The sequence below is a fragment of the Panthera pardus genome, unplaced genomic scaffold (genome assembly GCF_024362965.1).
Source record: "Panthera pardus isolate Hobbes unplaced genomic scaffold, ASM2436296v1 HiC_scaffold_3, whole genome shotgun sequence".
Taxonomy (NCBI): Eukaryota; Metazoa; Chordata; class Mammalia; order Carnivora; family Felidae; genus Panthera; species Panthera pardus.
The window spans coordinates 36269566-36281621 of record NW_026526876.1 but is presented as its reverse complement, the minus strand read 5'-3'; the positions used below and the strand labels follow the sequence as shown (position 1 = coordinate 36281621).

At 56.4% G+C, this 12056-nt stretch overlaps 1 protein-coding gene and 1 non-coding gene across 2 annotated transcripts in view; both read left to right on the top strand.

Annotated features, from left to right (window-relative positions):
- ARHGAP23 (Rho GTPase activating protein 23) overlaps window positions 1-12056 on the top strand; it is a 71948-nt gene that overhangs the window by 40234 nt on the left and 19658 nt on the right. The window contains 6 exon segments of the mRNA XM_053893360.1: window positions 4019-4126; window positions 4128-4340; window positions 5639-5700; window positions 5977-6107; window positions 6764-6885; window positions 7276-7431. Coding sequence (XP_053749335.1) covers window positions 4019-4126; window positions 4128-4340; window positions 5639-5700; window positions 5977-6107; window positions 6764-6885; window positions 7276-7431 — 792 coding nt within the window.
- On the top strand, window positions 8112-8245 carry LOC128774351 (small nucleolar RNA SNORA70). Its single transcript, XR_008418931.1, has one exon. It is a non-coding gene; the product is annotated as a small nucleolar RNA SNORA70 (small nucleolar RNA).

Here is a 12056-nt window from a genome sequence, read left to right as displayed (position 1 = left end):
GTCTGTCCAGGGAACTGATGTCCAGCCGGATGTTGTCCGCTCTGGCAAGTCTAGCCTCTCCCGGGTAACCCCCACCCAGCCCCCAGGCTCTTTCAGAGACCATTCACTGTCGGGCAGAGGGAGGTAGGTGTGACAGGTCCCTGCAGTCACAGACCTACCATTTGAGCAGGATGTAACCTTGGGAACTGGCTAGTTCACCTTTCGTTTACCAGTAGGGAACACTGATGCCAAGGGAGGGGGCTTGACTTGTCCAAGGTCACCTAGTTGGTTCGGTCTCAAAGGGTCACCTTGTTGGGGCTCCTGGGTGGCTCAGTCGGTTAAGCGTCCGACTTCGGCTCAGGTCATGATCTCACGGTCCGTGAGTTCGAGCCCCGCGTCGGGCTCTGTGCTGACAGCTCAGAGCCTGGAGCCCGTTTCAGATTCTGTGTCTCCCTCTCTCTCTGCCCCTCCCCTGTTCATGCTCTGTCTCTCTCTGTCTCAAAAATAAATAAACATTAAAAAAAAATTTAAAAAAAAGGGTCACCTTGTCACCCCCCCCCTCACTCTGACATAAGAAATTCCCCTGGAGGGGCGCCTGGGTGGCTCAGTGAGTTAAGCATCTGACTCTTGATTTCGGCTCAGGTCACGATCTCATGGTCGTGAGATCGAGCCCCGAGTCGGGCTTTGTGCTAAGCTTGGAGCCTGCTTGGGATTCTCTCTCCCTTTCTCTCTGCCTCTCCCCACTTGCACGCCCGCTCTCTCTCTCTCAAAATAAAAATATGAACATGAAAACAAATTCCCCTGGAGGGTCATGTCATTTCCTGCTCTGACAATCCTGTCTGGGTCCAGCAGGTCTGTGGTGGTGGCCAGGGCTCATGGCCAGATGTGGCCGTGTTACCTGCCAGCCACAGAGTTTCCTCATCTGGCTCGTTCTGAGGGCAGAGGCCCCTGTTGGATGAGTGGTAGGTAGGCCACCGGTGCAAGGAAGGGAGCCCTGGGCTTGATGGGGGAGAGCCTCTGCCCTCAGGGTGCTCCGAGGATGATTAATTAATTAATTCATTTATTCAATAAATATTGATGAGCACTTACCCTATGCCTGTGGAGGCTGTAGGCTCTTGGCTAAGGATGTGAGAGGACAGACCAGTTCCTGGCCCCCAGGAGCTTCCCATTTACTGGAGAAATCTGCAACCAGCATTAAGCGGAGGTTACAGTAAGCACTCAGGGAAAATGAACAGGGTGATGTGAATTGCCTTTAATTCTGGAGGTAGCAGGGAGCTGCCTTTATTAAAAAAATGGTCAGTGGGGACTCCCGGGTGGCTCAGTCCGTTGAGCGTCTGATTCTTGATTTCAGCTCAGGCCATGATCTCACGGTTCGTGAATTCGATCCCCTTGTTGGGCTCTGTGCCGGCGGTGTGGAGCCTGCTTGGGATTCTCTCTCTGCCCCTCCCCGACTCATGCACGCTCTCCACTCCCCCCACCCCCCCACCCTCTGCCTCAAAATAAATAAATAAAGGTTTTTTTTTTTTTTAAAGAAAGAAAAAATGGTCAGCGAAGTCCTCACTGAGGAAGTGACGTTTGTGACATTTGATCTCAGATCTAAAGGACAAGAGGGAGGCCACATGGAGAAGTGAGGGAAGGGGCTCTGGCCAGAAGGGACAGCAAGAAAGAACGAAGGCCCCAAGAAAGGAAAGGGTTGGCTTGTTCACTAGAGAAGGGCCCCCGTGTCTTGACACAGCGAGAAAGAAGTCGGTGGAGAAGCTGAGTTTGGAGGGGGAGAGACACATCATGAAAGTTCTTGGGTTTGATTCCAGTGGCGGTGGGAAGCTACCAGGGAGTGCTAAGCAGGGGAGAGACACCATCTCGCTTACATTTTAAAATGGTGGCTGCAGGGGCGACTGTCTGACTCAGTGGGTAGTGTGACACTGGATCTCAGGGTCGTGAGTTTGAGCCCCACGTTGGCACAGAGATTACTTAAAAAAAAAAAACATGGGGCGCCTGGGTGGCGCAGTCGGTTAAGCATCCGACTTCAGCCAGGTCACGATCTCGCGGTCCGTGAGTTCGAGCCCCGCGTCGGGCTCTGGGCTGATGGCTCGGAGCCTGGAGCCTGTTTCCAATTCTGTGTCTCCCTCTCTCTCTGCCCCTCCCCCGTTCATGCTCTGTCTCTCTCTGTCCCAAAAATAAATAAAAAACGTTGAAAAAAAAAAAACATGGTGGCAGCTGTGGGGTGGAGAGTGGATTGCAGGAGATGAGGGTGGGGACTGGGGAGGTTTGTGTCGTTGTCCAGGTAAGAGGTACTGGTGGTATAGACAAGGTGGTAGATGTTGGGAAACGGTGGAGACAGGTGGTGTTTTGGAAGCAGCACAGGTATGACTTCCTGATGGGTTGGATGTCAAGGGTGAGGAAGGCGGGGGGGGGGGGTCAAGGGCAAGTCCTAGTTTTCTGGGCAACTGGGTGGATGTGTTGAGCTGGAGAAGTTGGGGAGGGCTGTGGAGGAATAAGTTTGGTGACAAAAATCAAGTACCCCCGTGGAGTGCCTATGAGACATGCATATGGGGACACTGAGTAGGCAGTGGGAGGTGCAGGACTGTGGCTGGGGGCGGGGGCCGGGGGAGGATGCTGGACCAGGGATACCTTTGGGAATCCCCATCAGTAGACAGATGGGATTTAAAGCCACAGGTGTGGGTGACATCACAGGAGAGACATTCAGGGAAAGGGGAGCCCAGGACAAAGTTCTGGAGCTCCCCCTCCTGTAGGGCAGGGGCTTAGCCTCCGCTCTAGAGTCACGTGGGGCCCCATGATTCTTTGTTGTGGGGGGCTGTCTTGGCCATCGGGGCGTGTTTAGCAGCACCCTTGGCCTCTACCCACTAGATGCCATAGCACGTCTCCAGGTGTGACGACTGAAAATATGTCCAGATAAATGTCCTCTGGGGACCATTCGCTCCAGTTGAGAACCGCTGATGAGAGCATGTTGTGGGGGGCTGGGGTGGGGGGGAGAAAACCAATGGAGGAGACTGAGAAGGAGCCAGTGGAATGAGGAGGAAAACCAGGAACCACGGGGTCCCGGATGCCAAGAGAGGGCTTGGAGAAGGAAGGAGCTGCAGGCTGGTAATGTGCCTCAGAGAGGCTAAGGGAAAGGCCAGGCCGGACGGAGAAGCTGCTTCGGCAGCACGAGGGGCCAGAGTGACCTTATGAGTGGCCTCTGAGAGCAGGATACAGAGTAGAGTCTTGAACGAGGGGCAGACAAGCTGGGAGAGAAGGTGCGGTGGGGAATTCTTGATCAGTTTGCTGCGCAGGGGGCAGTGTGTGGACTTAGGAACGGCTTTACGAGGATTTTATGTAAGGTGGGCTAGGCTGGGTGGGGGCCTCGCTGCTGCTGTGGGGGCATTGCTGATGCCAGATGCTGTTGATGCTAGTATTTTTTTTTTTTTAATGTTTATTTTTGAGAGAGACAGAGACAGAGTGTGAGCGGGGGAGGGGCAGAGAGAAAGGGAGACAGAATCTGGAGCAGCCTCCAGGCTCTGAGCAAGCTGTCGGTACAGAGCCTGACGCTGGGCTTGAACTCACGAACTGCGAGATCATGACCTGAGCCGAAGTCGGAGGCTTTAACTAACTGAGCCCCCCAGGTGCCCCGTTGATGCTAGTATTGATTGATTGATGGATTGATTTTTGAGAGCTCGAGAGAGAACTGGACAGGGGAGGAGCACAGAGAGAGGGAGACAGAGGATCTGACGAGGGCCTCACCAGCTGTGAGATCACGACCTGAGCCGAAGTCGGATGCTAGTGTTTAAAGATGCTGGTGTTTAAAGGAAGGTTGGGGGACTGAGAACGGTGGGTAGGGGTGTCCAGGCAGGTAAGGGGCTGGGCAGGAGGGTGGGGCAGGGGGCTCCTGGCCGTGGGGCGGGGTCCCCACTGCTGTGGCCGCCTGCAGCTCCCGGGGGGGCCCCCTCGCGCTGTGGGGGCGGGGAGGGCAGGCCCCGCCTCTCACACCCTCCCCCTTCCCGTGTCTCTCCCCCCCTCCCCCCTCCGTGTCTCCCTGCAGAAAGCGGGCGGCGGCCTGCGCCAGTGGAAGCGGGTCTACGCCGCGCTGCGGGCGCGCTCCCTCTTGCTGAGCAAGGAGCGGCGGGAGCCCGGGCCGGCGGCGGCGGCGGGGGGCGGCGGCGGCCGTCGCAGGTGAGGACGAGGCGGCGCCCGTCTGCATCGGCTCCTGCCTGGTGGACATCTCCTACAGCGAGACCAAGAGGAGGCACGTGTTCCGGCTGACCACCGCTGACTTCTGTGAATATCTCTTTCAGGCTGAGGACCGGGATGACATGCTGGGCTGGATCAGAGCGATCCGAGAGAACAGCAGGGCCGAGGGCGAGGTGAGGGCCCGGCCGCCTACCAGGGCTGGGGTGGGGCGGGGCGGAGTGTGTGGGGGGGGGTGCAGGGAGGCCCCAGGGCCGCCCCTCCCCTGCCGCGGACCTCGCTTCACCGCTCTGAGCCTCAGTTCCCTCCTCCATAAAATGGGCCAACAGGGCGTACCCCCTGCAGCCCGACGTGCCTGGGCTTTGGCATAAAGAGAAAATTCAGACAGCGGCTCCCGGAGCACTCGGCACCCTCAGTGCTCCCTGGCCGGCAGGAACACTAATAACTATAGGGAGGGCACGAATTATTATCGTTATTATCATTATTATTACTGCCTTGGGCAGGCTGTGGCACAGAGAGGTCAGCTCCCGGCCAACCTTAGGTCTTGCTTCAGAAAGCCGGGGTTTCTTATGGAGTGAATTACAGAATGCGGTGCCCCTGTGCCAGAACCGTGGCTTGCCCTTCTGACAGGGCTGGCCTGTCAGCAGGGCACCAACACATTGACCTTGGGAGGAGGCCAAGAGGATTGGCCTTTGGCAGCAAGCTGCACTGGTTGAGCCAAAGGCTTTGGCAGGGATTTCAGGGTAGTTTCTCAATGGCGCCCCCTCTTGGGCAGCTGCAGCTGCACACCCAGAGCCGGGGCTGACGTTTCCGTTTCACTTGCCCGCCCCCCTCCAGCAGGGGCCTGCACCGAGGTGCCTTTGCTCACGTGCACACAGCTCTGTGGGGGTCCTGAGCTCGGGGGCTGGTCTCTGCCATGAGGATGGTGGGCCAGGGGGAGAGGGGTGCCAGCACCTGGCCTCTGGGCCACAGACCCTCTTACTGACAAGAGACACATCCTTTGGCTGAACCAGGCTCTGCTCCCCTCAGGACATTGTCTTTCCTTACTGTAGGGAGGAAGGTACCTGGAATGTGTGGCCCCTGTTCGGGGGGCCTGGCTGGGCTGTCCCCAGCAGGGTACAGGCAGGGGGTCCCACGTGACTTCCCTTATTGCCAGGGCTGCCAGTCCTAGGGGCATCTCCTCTGTGCCTGGCCAGGAATGTGATGAGTGCTACATGCACAATTCTGCAGCCCACCCCTGAGGTTGCCATGTTATCTTCTTTGTTACTGTGGAGGAGGCTGAGGCTCAGAGAGGCCAGTGGATTACCTAGGTCACACAGCTGGTGAGGGGGTGCTCGGGAGTCCAGCCCTGGTCTTTCTCGCTCCAGGGTGTGAGCCCTCCAGCTGGCGAAGCCGAGGCAGGGGTCGGGGATGAGGCCTGAGTTGGCTGGCTGTGGGCACTGAGGGGGTCTGCTTTCTCTTTCCTTTCCTCCAGGACCCCGGCTGTGCCAACCAAGCTCTGATCAGCAAGAAGCTTAATGATTATCGCAAAGTAAGGTGAGGTCCAGCTCTCATGAATAGTCTTGACCATGAGGCGGGGGGCACTCCAGACAGAGGTCATCTTCCTGGCCCACCTCCGGGCCCGAGGCAGCCTCTGAATCACCCTCTACGGGGGTGGGGGTGGGTGGGTGGGTAGGCAGAGCCTCCAGTCCCCAGGACAAGGAGGGATTCGTCAGGGCTGGAGGGGAGGTCTAAAGTGGTAGGAGGCTGGGGCAGGTGGCATGTTGGGTGACCCCAGATGAAGACTTTTCCTCTCCTCCTTTTCCTACACAGCCATAGCTCTGGGCCCAAAGCTGACTCCTCCCCCAAAGTCTCTCGTGGCCTGGGGGGCCTCAAGTCTGAGTTCCTCAAACAGAGTACCGCACGTGGCTTCAGGACTCAGGACCAGTCCGCAGGGAGCAAGGGTAGGAAGGTGGCTGCTAAGGGGGCAGTATGTGTGTGTGCACATGTGGGAGGGTGGGGGTCAGTTCTGTGGGTCTACATGGGAGCCAAGGGCTTGTGTGTGTGTGTGTGTGCGCGCACACATGTGTTGGGTTGGGTGTGTGCCAGGATTATCCTGGTATGTCAGCCTGTGTGTGTATGCCTGTGAGGGTCTAGGGGCTTTCAGAGTCTCAGGGCTGGAAGGGCCTGGAACCTGATTTCCCTCCGTGACATCCCAGCTGGGTGTTCAAGTCCCTGCCTGTGTCCCTTCAGGAGCAGGAGGCTCATCCTCTCTGGAGGTGGCCTTTTCCCTCTTTATACACTTTCGACTATTAGAAAGTTCTTTCTTTGGTTGTATCAGAATCTGCCACCCCCACCTTGTTGTTTTAGCCCTCAAGGCCATATAGAAGTCCTTACTTTCCTCCGAGGGCTGACTCCTCAGGAATAAACCCCCTCATCTCTGAAGCCTTCTCTCAGGATATAATTTCCCATCAGCCCTCAGCATTCCAGTTGCCTTTCTGATGGAGTCCCCACATGTCCAAACATGGGTGGGTGTGTGTGACCAAGCGTGGCTGCTGCCCCTCCCCGGCTGCCCCCGCCCCCCGCTCACCCTGACTTTGTCTGCCTTCTCCGACCCCAGATGACAGTGCTACCACTCCCAAAACCCCATGGGGCATCAACATCATCAAGAAGAACAAGAAGGCAGCTCCTAGGGCGTTTGGGGTCCGTCTGGAGGAGTGCCAACCAGCCATAGAGAACCAGGTGAGCCCCCGCCGTACTCCAGGGCAGGCAGAGAAGGGGGCAGACCAAGGCACAGAGGGTCAGAGCTGTGAGGGACTTTGGAACCAGCTCTCCGCCTCATCTTAGAGACACCGCGGTTGTGGGGGTTGTCGGGGGGCAGAGCCCAGGGAGGGAACAGCAGAACTGAGGCAGAGCCCGGAATCCCCGCCCTCCAGTCAGTGCTCCCGTGCCCACCCTGGTGAGGCTCTGGTGCCCGGAGACGGTGAGGGCCTTTTGTTCCCCTGCATGGGGCCCCCGGGCAGCAGCTCCGGCCGTGCACTGCTCCTGTCTTGGCCTTCCCCCCTCTTCTGGCTCACCGGTGGGGAATCCTGCCTTTTACCTTCCTAACACGTCTGCCCTGCCTGTCCCCAGCGGGTCCCCTTGATCGTGGCTGCGTGCTGTCGCATCGTGGAGGCACGGGGTCTGGAGTCCACGGGCATTTACCGAGTGCCTGGTAACAATGCAGTGGTGTCCAGCCTACAGGAGCAGCTCAACCGTGGGCCCGGGGACATCAACCTACAGGATGAGGTGGGTGCAGCCGGGGAGTCTGTGGAGGCGGGGAGGGGCCGAGGCGGCGTGTGTGTCTGTCGTGTTCCTTGTACCCTGCAGTGTGCCTGGCAGCGGGCCGGGGCACGAAGACGGGTGAGACGGGACCTGTCCTTGCGGGCCAGGCCCGGGGATGGGCATCCCCCCGACTGAGGCCTGACAGGTGCAGTCGTGGCTAGGGAGCCTTGAGGCAGAGGCTCGCTGGCAATAGTTTGGGGGCCTTGAGGATGAGTAGAGTTCACTAAACGCCGGTGAAAGCCGGGCGAGGGCATTCCGGGCCGAGGGAATGGCCTGGGCGAAGGGGCGGACCCTGAAGGTTTGCCAACAGTCGACTCACCTTCTCTGTAAAGGACCAGGTAGCAGATGTTTTAGGTGCTGGTTACCACGCGGTCTCCTCCCCCTCCTCCTTCTTTTTCTTCAGTCCTTTAAACACGTGAAAACCGTTCTTAGCTCCAGGGCCACACAAAACCAGGCCGCAGGCTGGACTTGACCCACAGGCTGTGCTCCGCAGACCCCTGGCTTAGAAGGGGAGCCTGTGGTATTTTCTGGAGCAGCCAGGACTTCGAATGGTTGCAACGTGGGAAGAGGAGGGGCCGGTCAGATGAGACAAAGCCGGCTCGTGAAGCAGTCTGACAGCCACACTTAAAAGTTTGCAGCAGGTTCAGCAGCCGGTTAAGCCGACTGTGCTCTTTCCCCATGGGCACCCGGGGTGCCGCGGCTGCAAGCAGCAGCCTCCTTGGTGGTGTATGTAGCCTGTCGATTGTATAGGCTGCCCTAAGGGACCTTGGGGACAGCCTTTCCCAGTGGACATTGAGGTTTGGCCTCATGCTGTCTCCGGTCTAGGCTCCAGACAGGTATGAGGTATGGGGGGACGGGGCACCTTTGGAAAGCCCCCGGTCACGGTGGCCAAGGTCCGCATCGGCCAAGTCATCATGTCCATCTGTACCAAGTTGCAGAACAAGGAGTCTGTGATCGAGGCCCTACATAGGGCCAAGTTCAAGTTCCCCGGCCGCCAGAAGATCCACATTCCCAAGAAGTGGGGCTTTACTCAGTTTATTGCGGATGAATTTGTAGACGTAATGGCTGAAAAGTGGCTCATCCCAGATGGCTGGGGGTCAAATACATCCCTAATCGTGGCCCCTTGGACAACTGCTGGGTTCTGCATTCATGAGAACCTTGGCGCTGTCCCTCCCTATTCATGCCCACCAATAAGTTCCACTTCCTGTAAAAAAAAAAAAAAAAGCTCGCTTTTTAAAAAAAATGTCAGTTCTCAGTAAAGCTGGAAAAAAACTAAAGAAATATATATATTTTTTAAGTATTTATTTTGAGAGAGAGCGAGCATGAGCAGGGGAGGAGCAGAGAGAAAGAATCCCAAGCAGGCTCTGCCCTGTCAGCACAGAGCCCCACGTGGGGCTTGAATCTACAAACCATGAGATCATGACCTGAGCCAAAACCAAGAGCCAGACATTTAACTGACGGAGCCACCTAGGCGCCCCCCAAAAAAATATATATTAAAAGAATTTAAAAAAATTTTTTTTAATGTTTTATTTATTTTTAGAGCGAGAAAGAGACAGAACGCAAATGGGGGAGAGGCAAAGAGGGAGGGAGACACAGAATCCGAAGCAGGCTCCAGGCTCTGAGCTATGAGCACAGAGCCTGATGCGGGGCTCAAACTCACGAACCACAAGATGGTGACCTGAGCCAAAGTTGGAGGATTAACTGACTGAGCCACCCAGGCGCCCCCCAAAGAGATATTTTAATGTGAAAAAAAACACAGAATTTGCAGCAGGGTCAGTGTTTCTCAAACTGTATTCCCCCAAAAAGCTGTGGGAGGCTGGGAGCAGGTCAGGAACCCCGGTCTTTGTTCAAACTAGAGAAATCTGCTTTGTTCTGTTTTGAATGTCATTTTTTTTTTTCATATTGGGTTTTCACGTATGCTTCTGTCTGGCAAAAAGGGGCTCTGCTGAAGAAGATTTTTGGAAAACCATGAATCTGGGCAATGAGGTCCCATGAGGCACATATTTAGTGAAGCTTTATGCGATACCTGACCGTCTTCCTGCCCTTGGGGAAAAAATGGGGGAGACAAGATCAGTACGTGTGGGACAGTGGCCAAGGGAAAAGGCTGCTCTCTCACCAAGGGCCAGATTGTGCGATGAGGAAGGAGAAGATGCCGAGGGCCGGAGCAGGTGGTAGACTTGAGTGTTGGAATCTTTGAAGCGTGAACGGGAGGAGGCAGGCGGACAAGAAGGCAGTCCAGGCTGGGAACGATGGCATTTTCCAAAATCCCAGAGCAGGGTCTGAGTGTCGAGACAGAGAACAGACCCGTTTCATTCCTCCTTCCTGGGCTTGCCAGTGGGGAGGATGAGGCCCCGGGCAGGAGGTAGAGGGCTTTTGATGGTGCCACTGAAGTCTTTGATCTTGACAGTGGGGACAATAGGGAGCCTTCAGTGGTTCTTCAGCTGGGGAGGCATAAATGAGCGTGGAGTCTGCTTTAGCTTATGTCTGACGGATACAAATGAGGGAGGCCCAGAGCGGGGCATCCAAGGGAGAAATTGCTGACATGGGGGAAGTGCAAGGGGCCAGGAGGACACGGTGGCCCCAGGGGAATAAGGAAGATGGGAGCAGCTCTAGGAGTTGACCACATGAGAGGGAGGGGGGTGGTGCAGGGAGGAGCCAACGTTTGAGCTGGGGGCTGGTGGTATCTCTCTGGCAGAAACTGGGGAGTAGGGCCCGAGAGGGAAGATGTGTCAGGCAGGGCCCCCCCCCTGGATTTGGGGTGATGGCACAAACAGGCAGTCCCCAAGAGTGCACTGGAGGATGCACACGGTGGTGTTGGGGCACAGAGTGGGACGATGGAGGGAACTGCTATGTGGGCAGAGGGTGGGCAGCAGGAGTGAAGGGCCAGGCTCCGTGTGGGACAGAGGAGGGGGGTGCTCAGGTGAGGCTGGGGATGAGTGGCAGATGTGTGCACGTGGGAGGGGTCCAGAAGCCTTGGGTTTGGCAGCTGGGAGATGAGAACAGCCAGGAGGTGATGGGGCAGGTGGGCGGTCCCTGTGCTGGCTTGGGGTGGATATGCCCAAAAGCACATTCGCCGGGGCTTAGCCAGGGAGAAGCATGGCCGGAGCTGGGGGGCAGCAGACCGAAGTCAGGGCCCAGAGTGTGCTGGGCCTGTAGTTTTGTCTCAGACACCAGTCCTGTCCTCTGTCTTGGGGACTGCTGGAAGTTAAGTGCTGTGGGCAGGGTGACCGTAACTCCTGATGAACCTGAGGGGGAGGGTATTGTTTGTGGGATGGTGTGGGGCCATTGTACTGAGTGTGTGTGTTGTGGAGCTGCGTGTCTTTGTGGAAGGTGTTACCTTGTTTTCCGGGCCTGAGTTACTCTGAGCCCTTCCGGTCAAGGCTGTTACCCTGGACTTTGCACGGGGTGATGGTGCCCCCTCGTGGACACAAGGGACAGTGACCGGCCATGCTTCATTCATTCTTGCATTCAACAATCCATTTATTTAAAAACAATTTTTTTTAATGTTTATTTATTTTTGAGAGAGAGAGACAGATGTGAGCGGGGGAAGATTAGAGAGAGAGGGAGACACAGAATCCGAAGCAGGCTCCAGGCTCTGAGCTGTCAGCACAGAACCCGATGTGGGGCTTGAACCCACAAACAGATCAGACCCGAGCTGAAGTCGATGCTTAACCAACTGAGCCACCCAGGCGCCCCAACCATCCATTTATTTAAAACAGGGTTTCTTGGGGTACCTGGGTGGCTCAGTTGTTTAAGCGTTCGGCTTTGGCTTAGGTCATGATCTTGCAGTTTGTGAGTTTGAGCCTCGCGTCGGGCTCTGTGTGACAGCTTGGAGCCTGGAGCCTGGAGCCTGCTTCAGATTCTGTGTCCCTTTCCCTCTGCCCTTCCCCTGCGTGTGCGCTCTCTCTCTCTCTCTCTCAAAAATAAGTACACATTAAAAAAAAACAACCCAGGTTTCTCAATCTTGATGCCTTGCAGAATAATTCTTTGTTGTGGGAAGGTGTCCTGTGTATCACAGAAAGTTTAAAAGCATCCCCAGACTCTGGTTGTGGAAACCAAGGGGGTTCTGTCCCTGGGGGTGTGATTCTGCCCCTGTTGAGAACTACTGACTTAGGCTATAAGGTGCCAGGCTAACTGAGCTCACTAGGTGGTAGGAGCACAGTGGGGGACAAGGCAGACAGGACAGGACAGACAGTCCTGCCAGGCAGGTAGGCAGGGAAGGAAAAAAATGCATACAACGGTGACAAAGTGTGGCAAGTGCCATGGAAGAAACAAGGTCAGGGCTGTTGTACAGATGACGGGGCAGGGGCAGTGGTGGCTGTGTTAGCTGTGACTGTCAGGGAGGGCATCTCTGCAGAGATGGCATTTGGGTAGGATGAGGAGGCTGGCCTGTGAAGGGCAGGGGAGGAAACTTCTAGGGGAGGGAATTGGCATGTGCAAAAGGCCTGAGATAGGCAGGTGCCAGGCATGAATGACTGCTATGTCATGGATAAGGAGAGGGGGTCCAAGGGTGGCTCTCCACTAAATGGGGAGCCCTGGGAGGCAGGACTGAGTGCTGGTAGGCCCGAAGAGGTCCAACCACCAAGGAG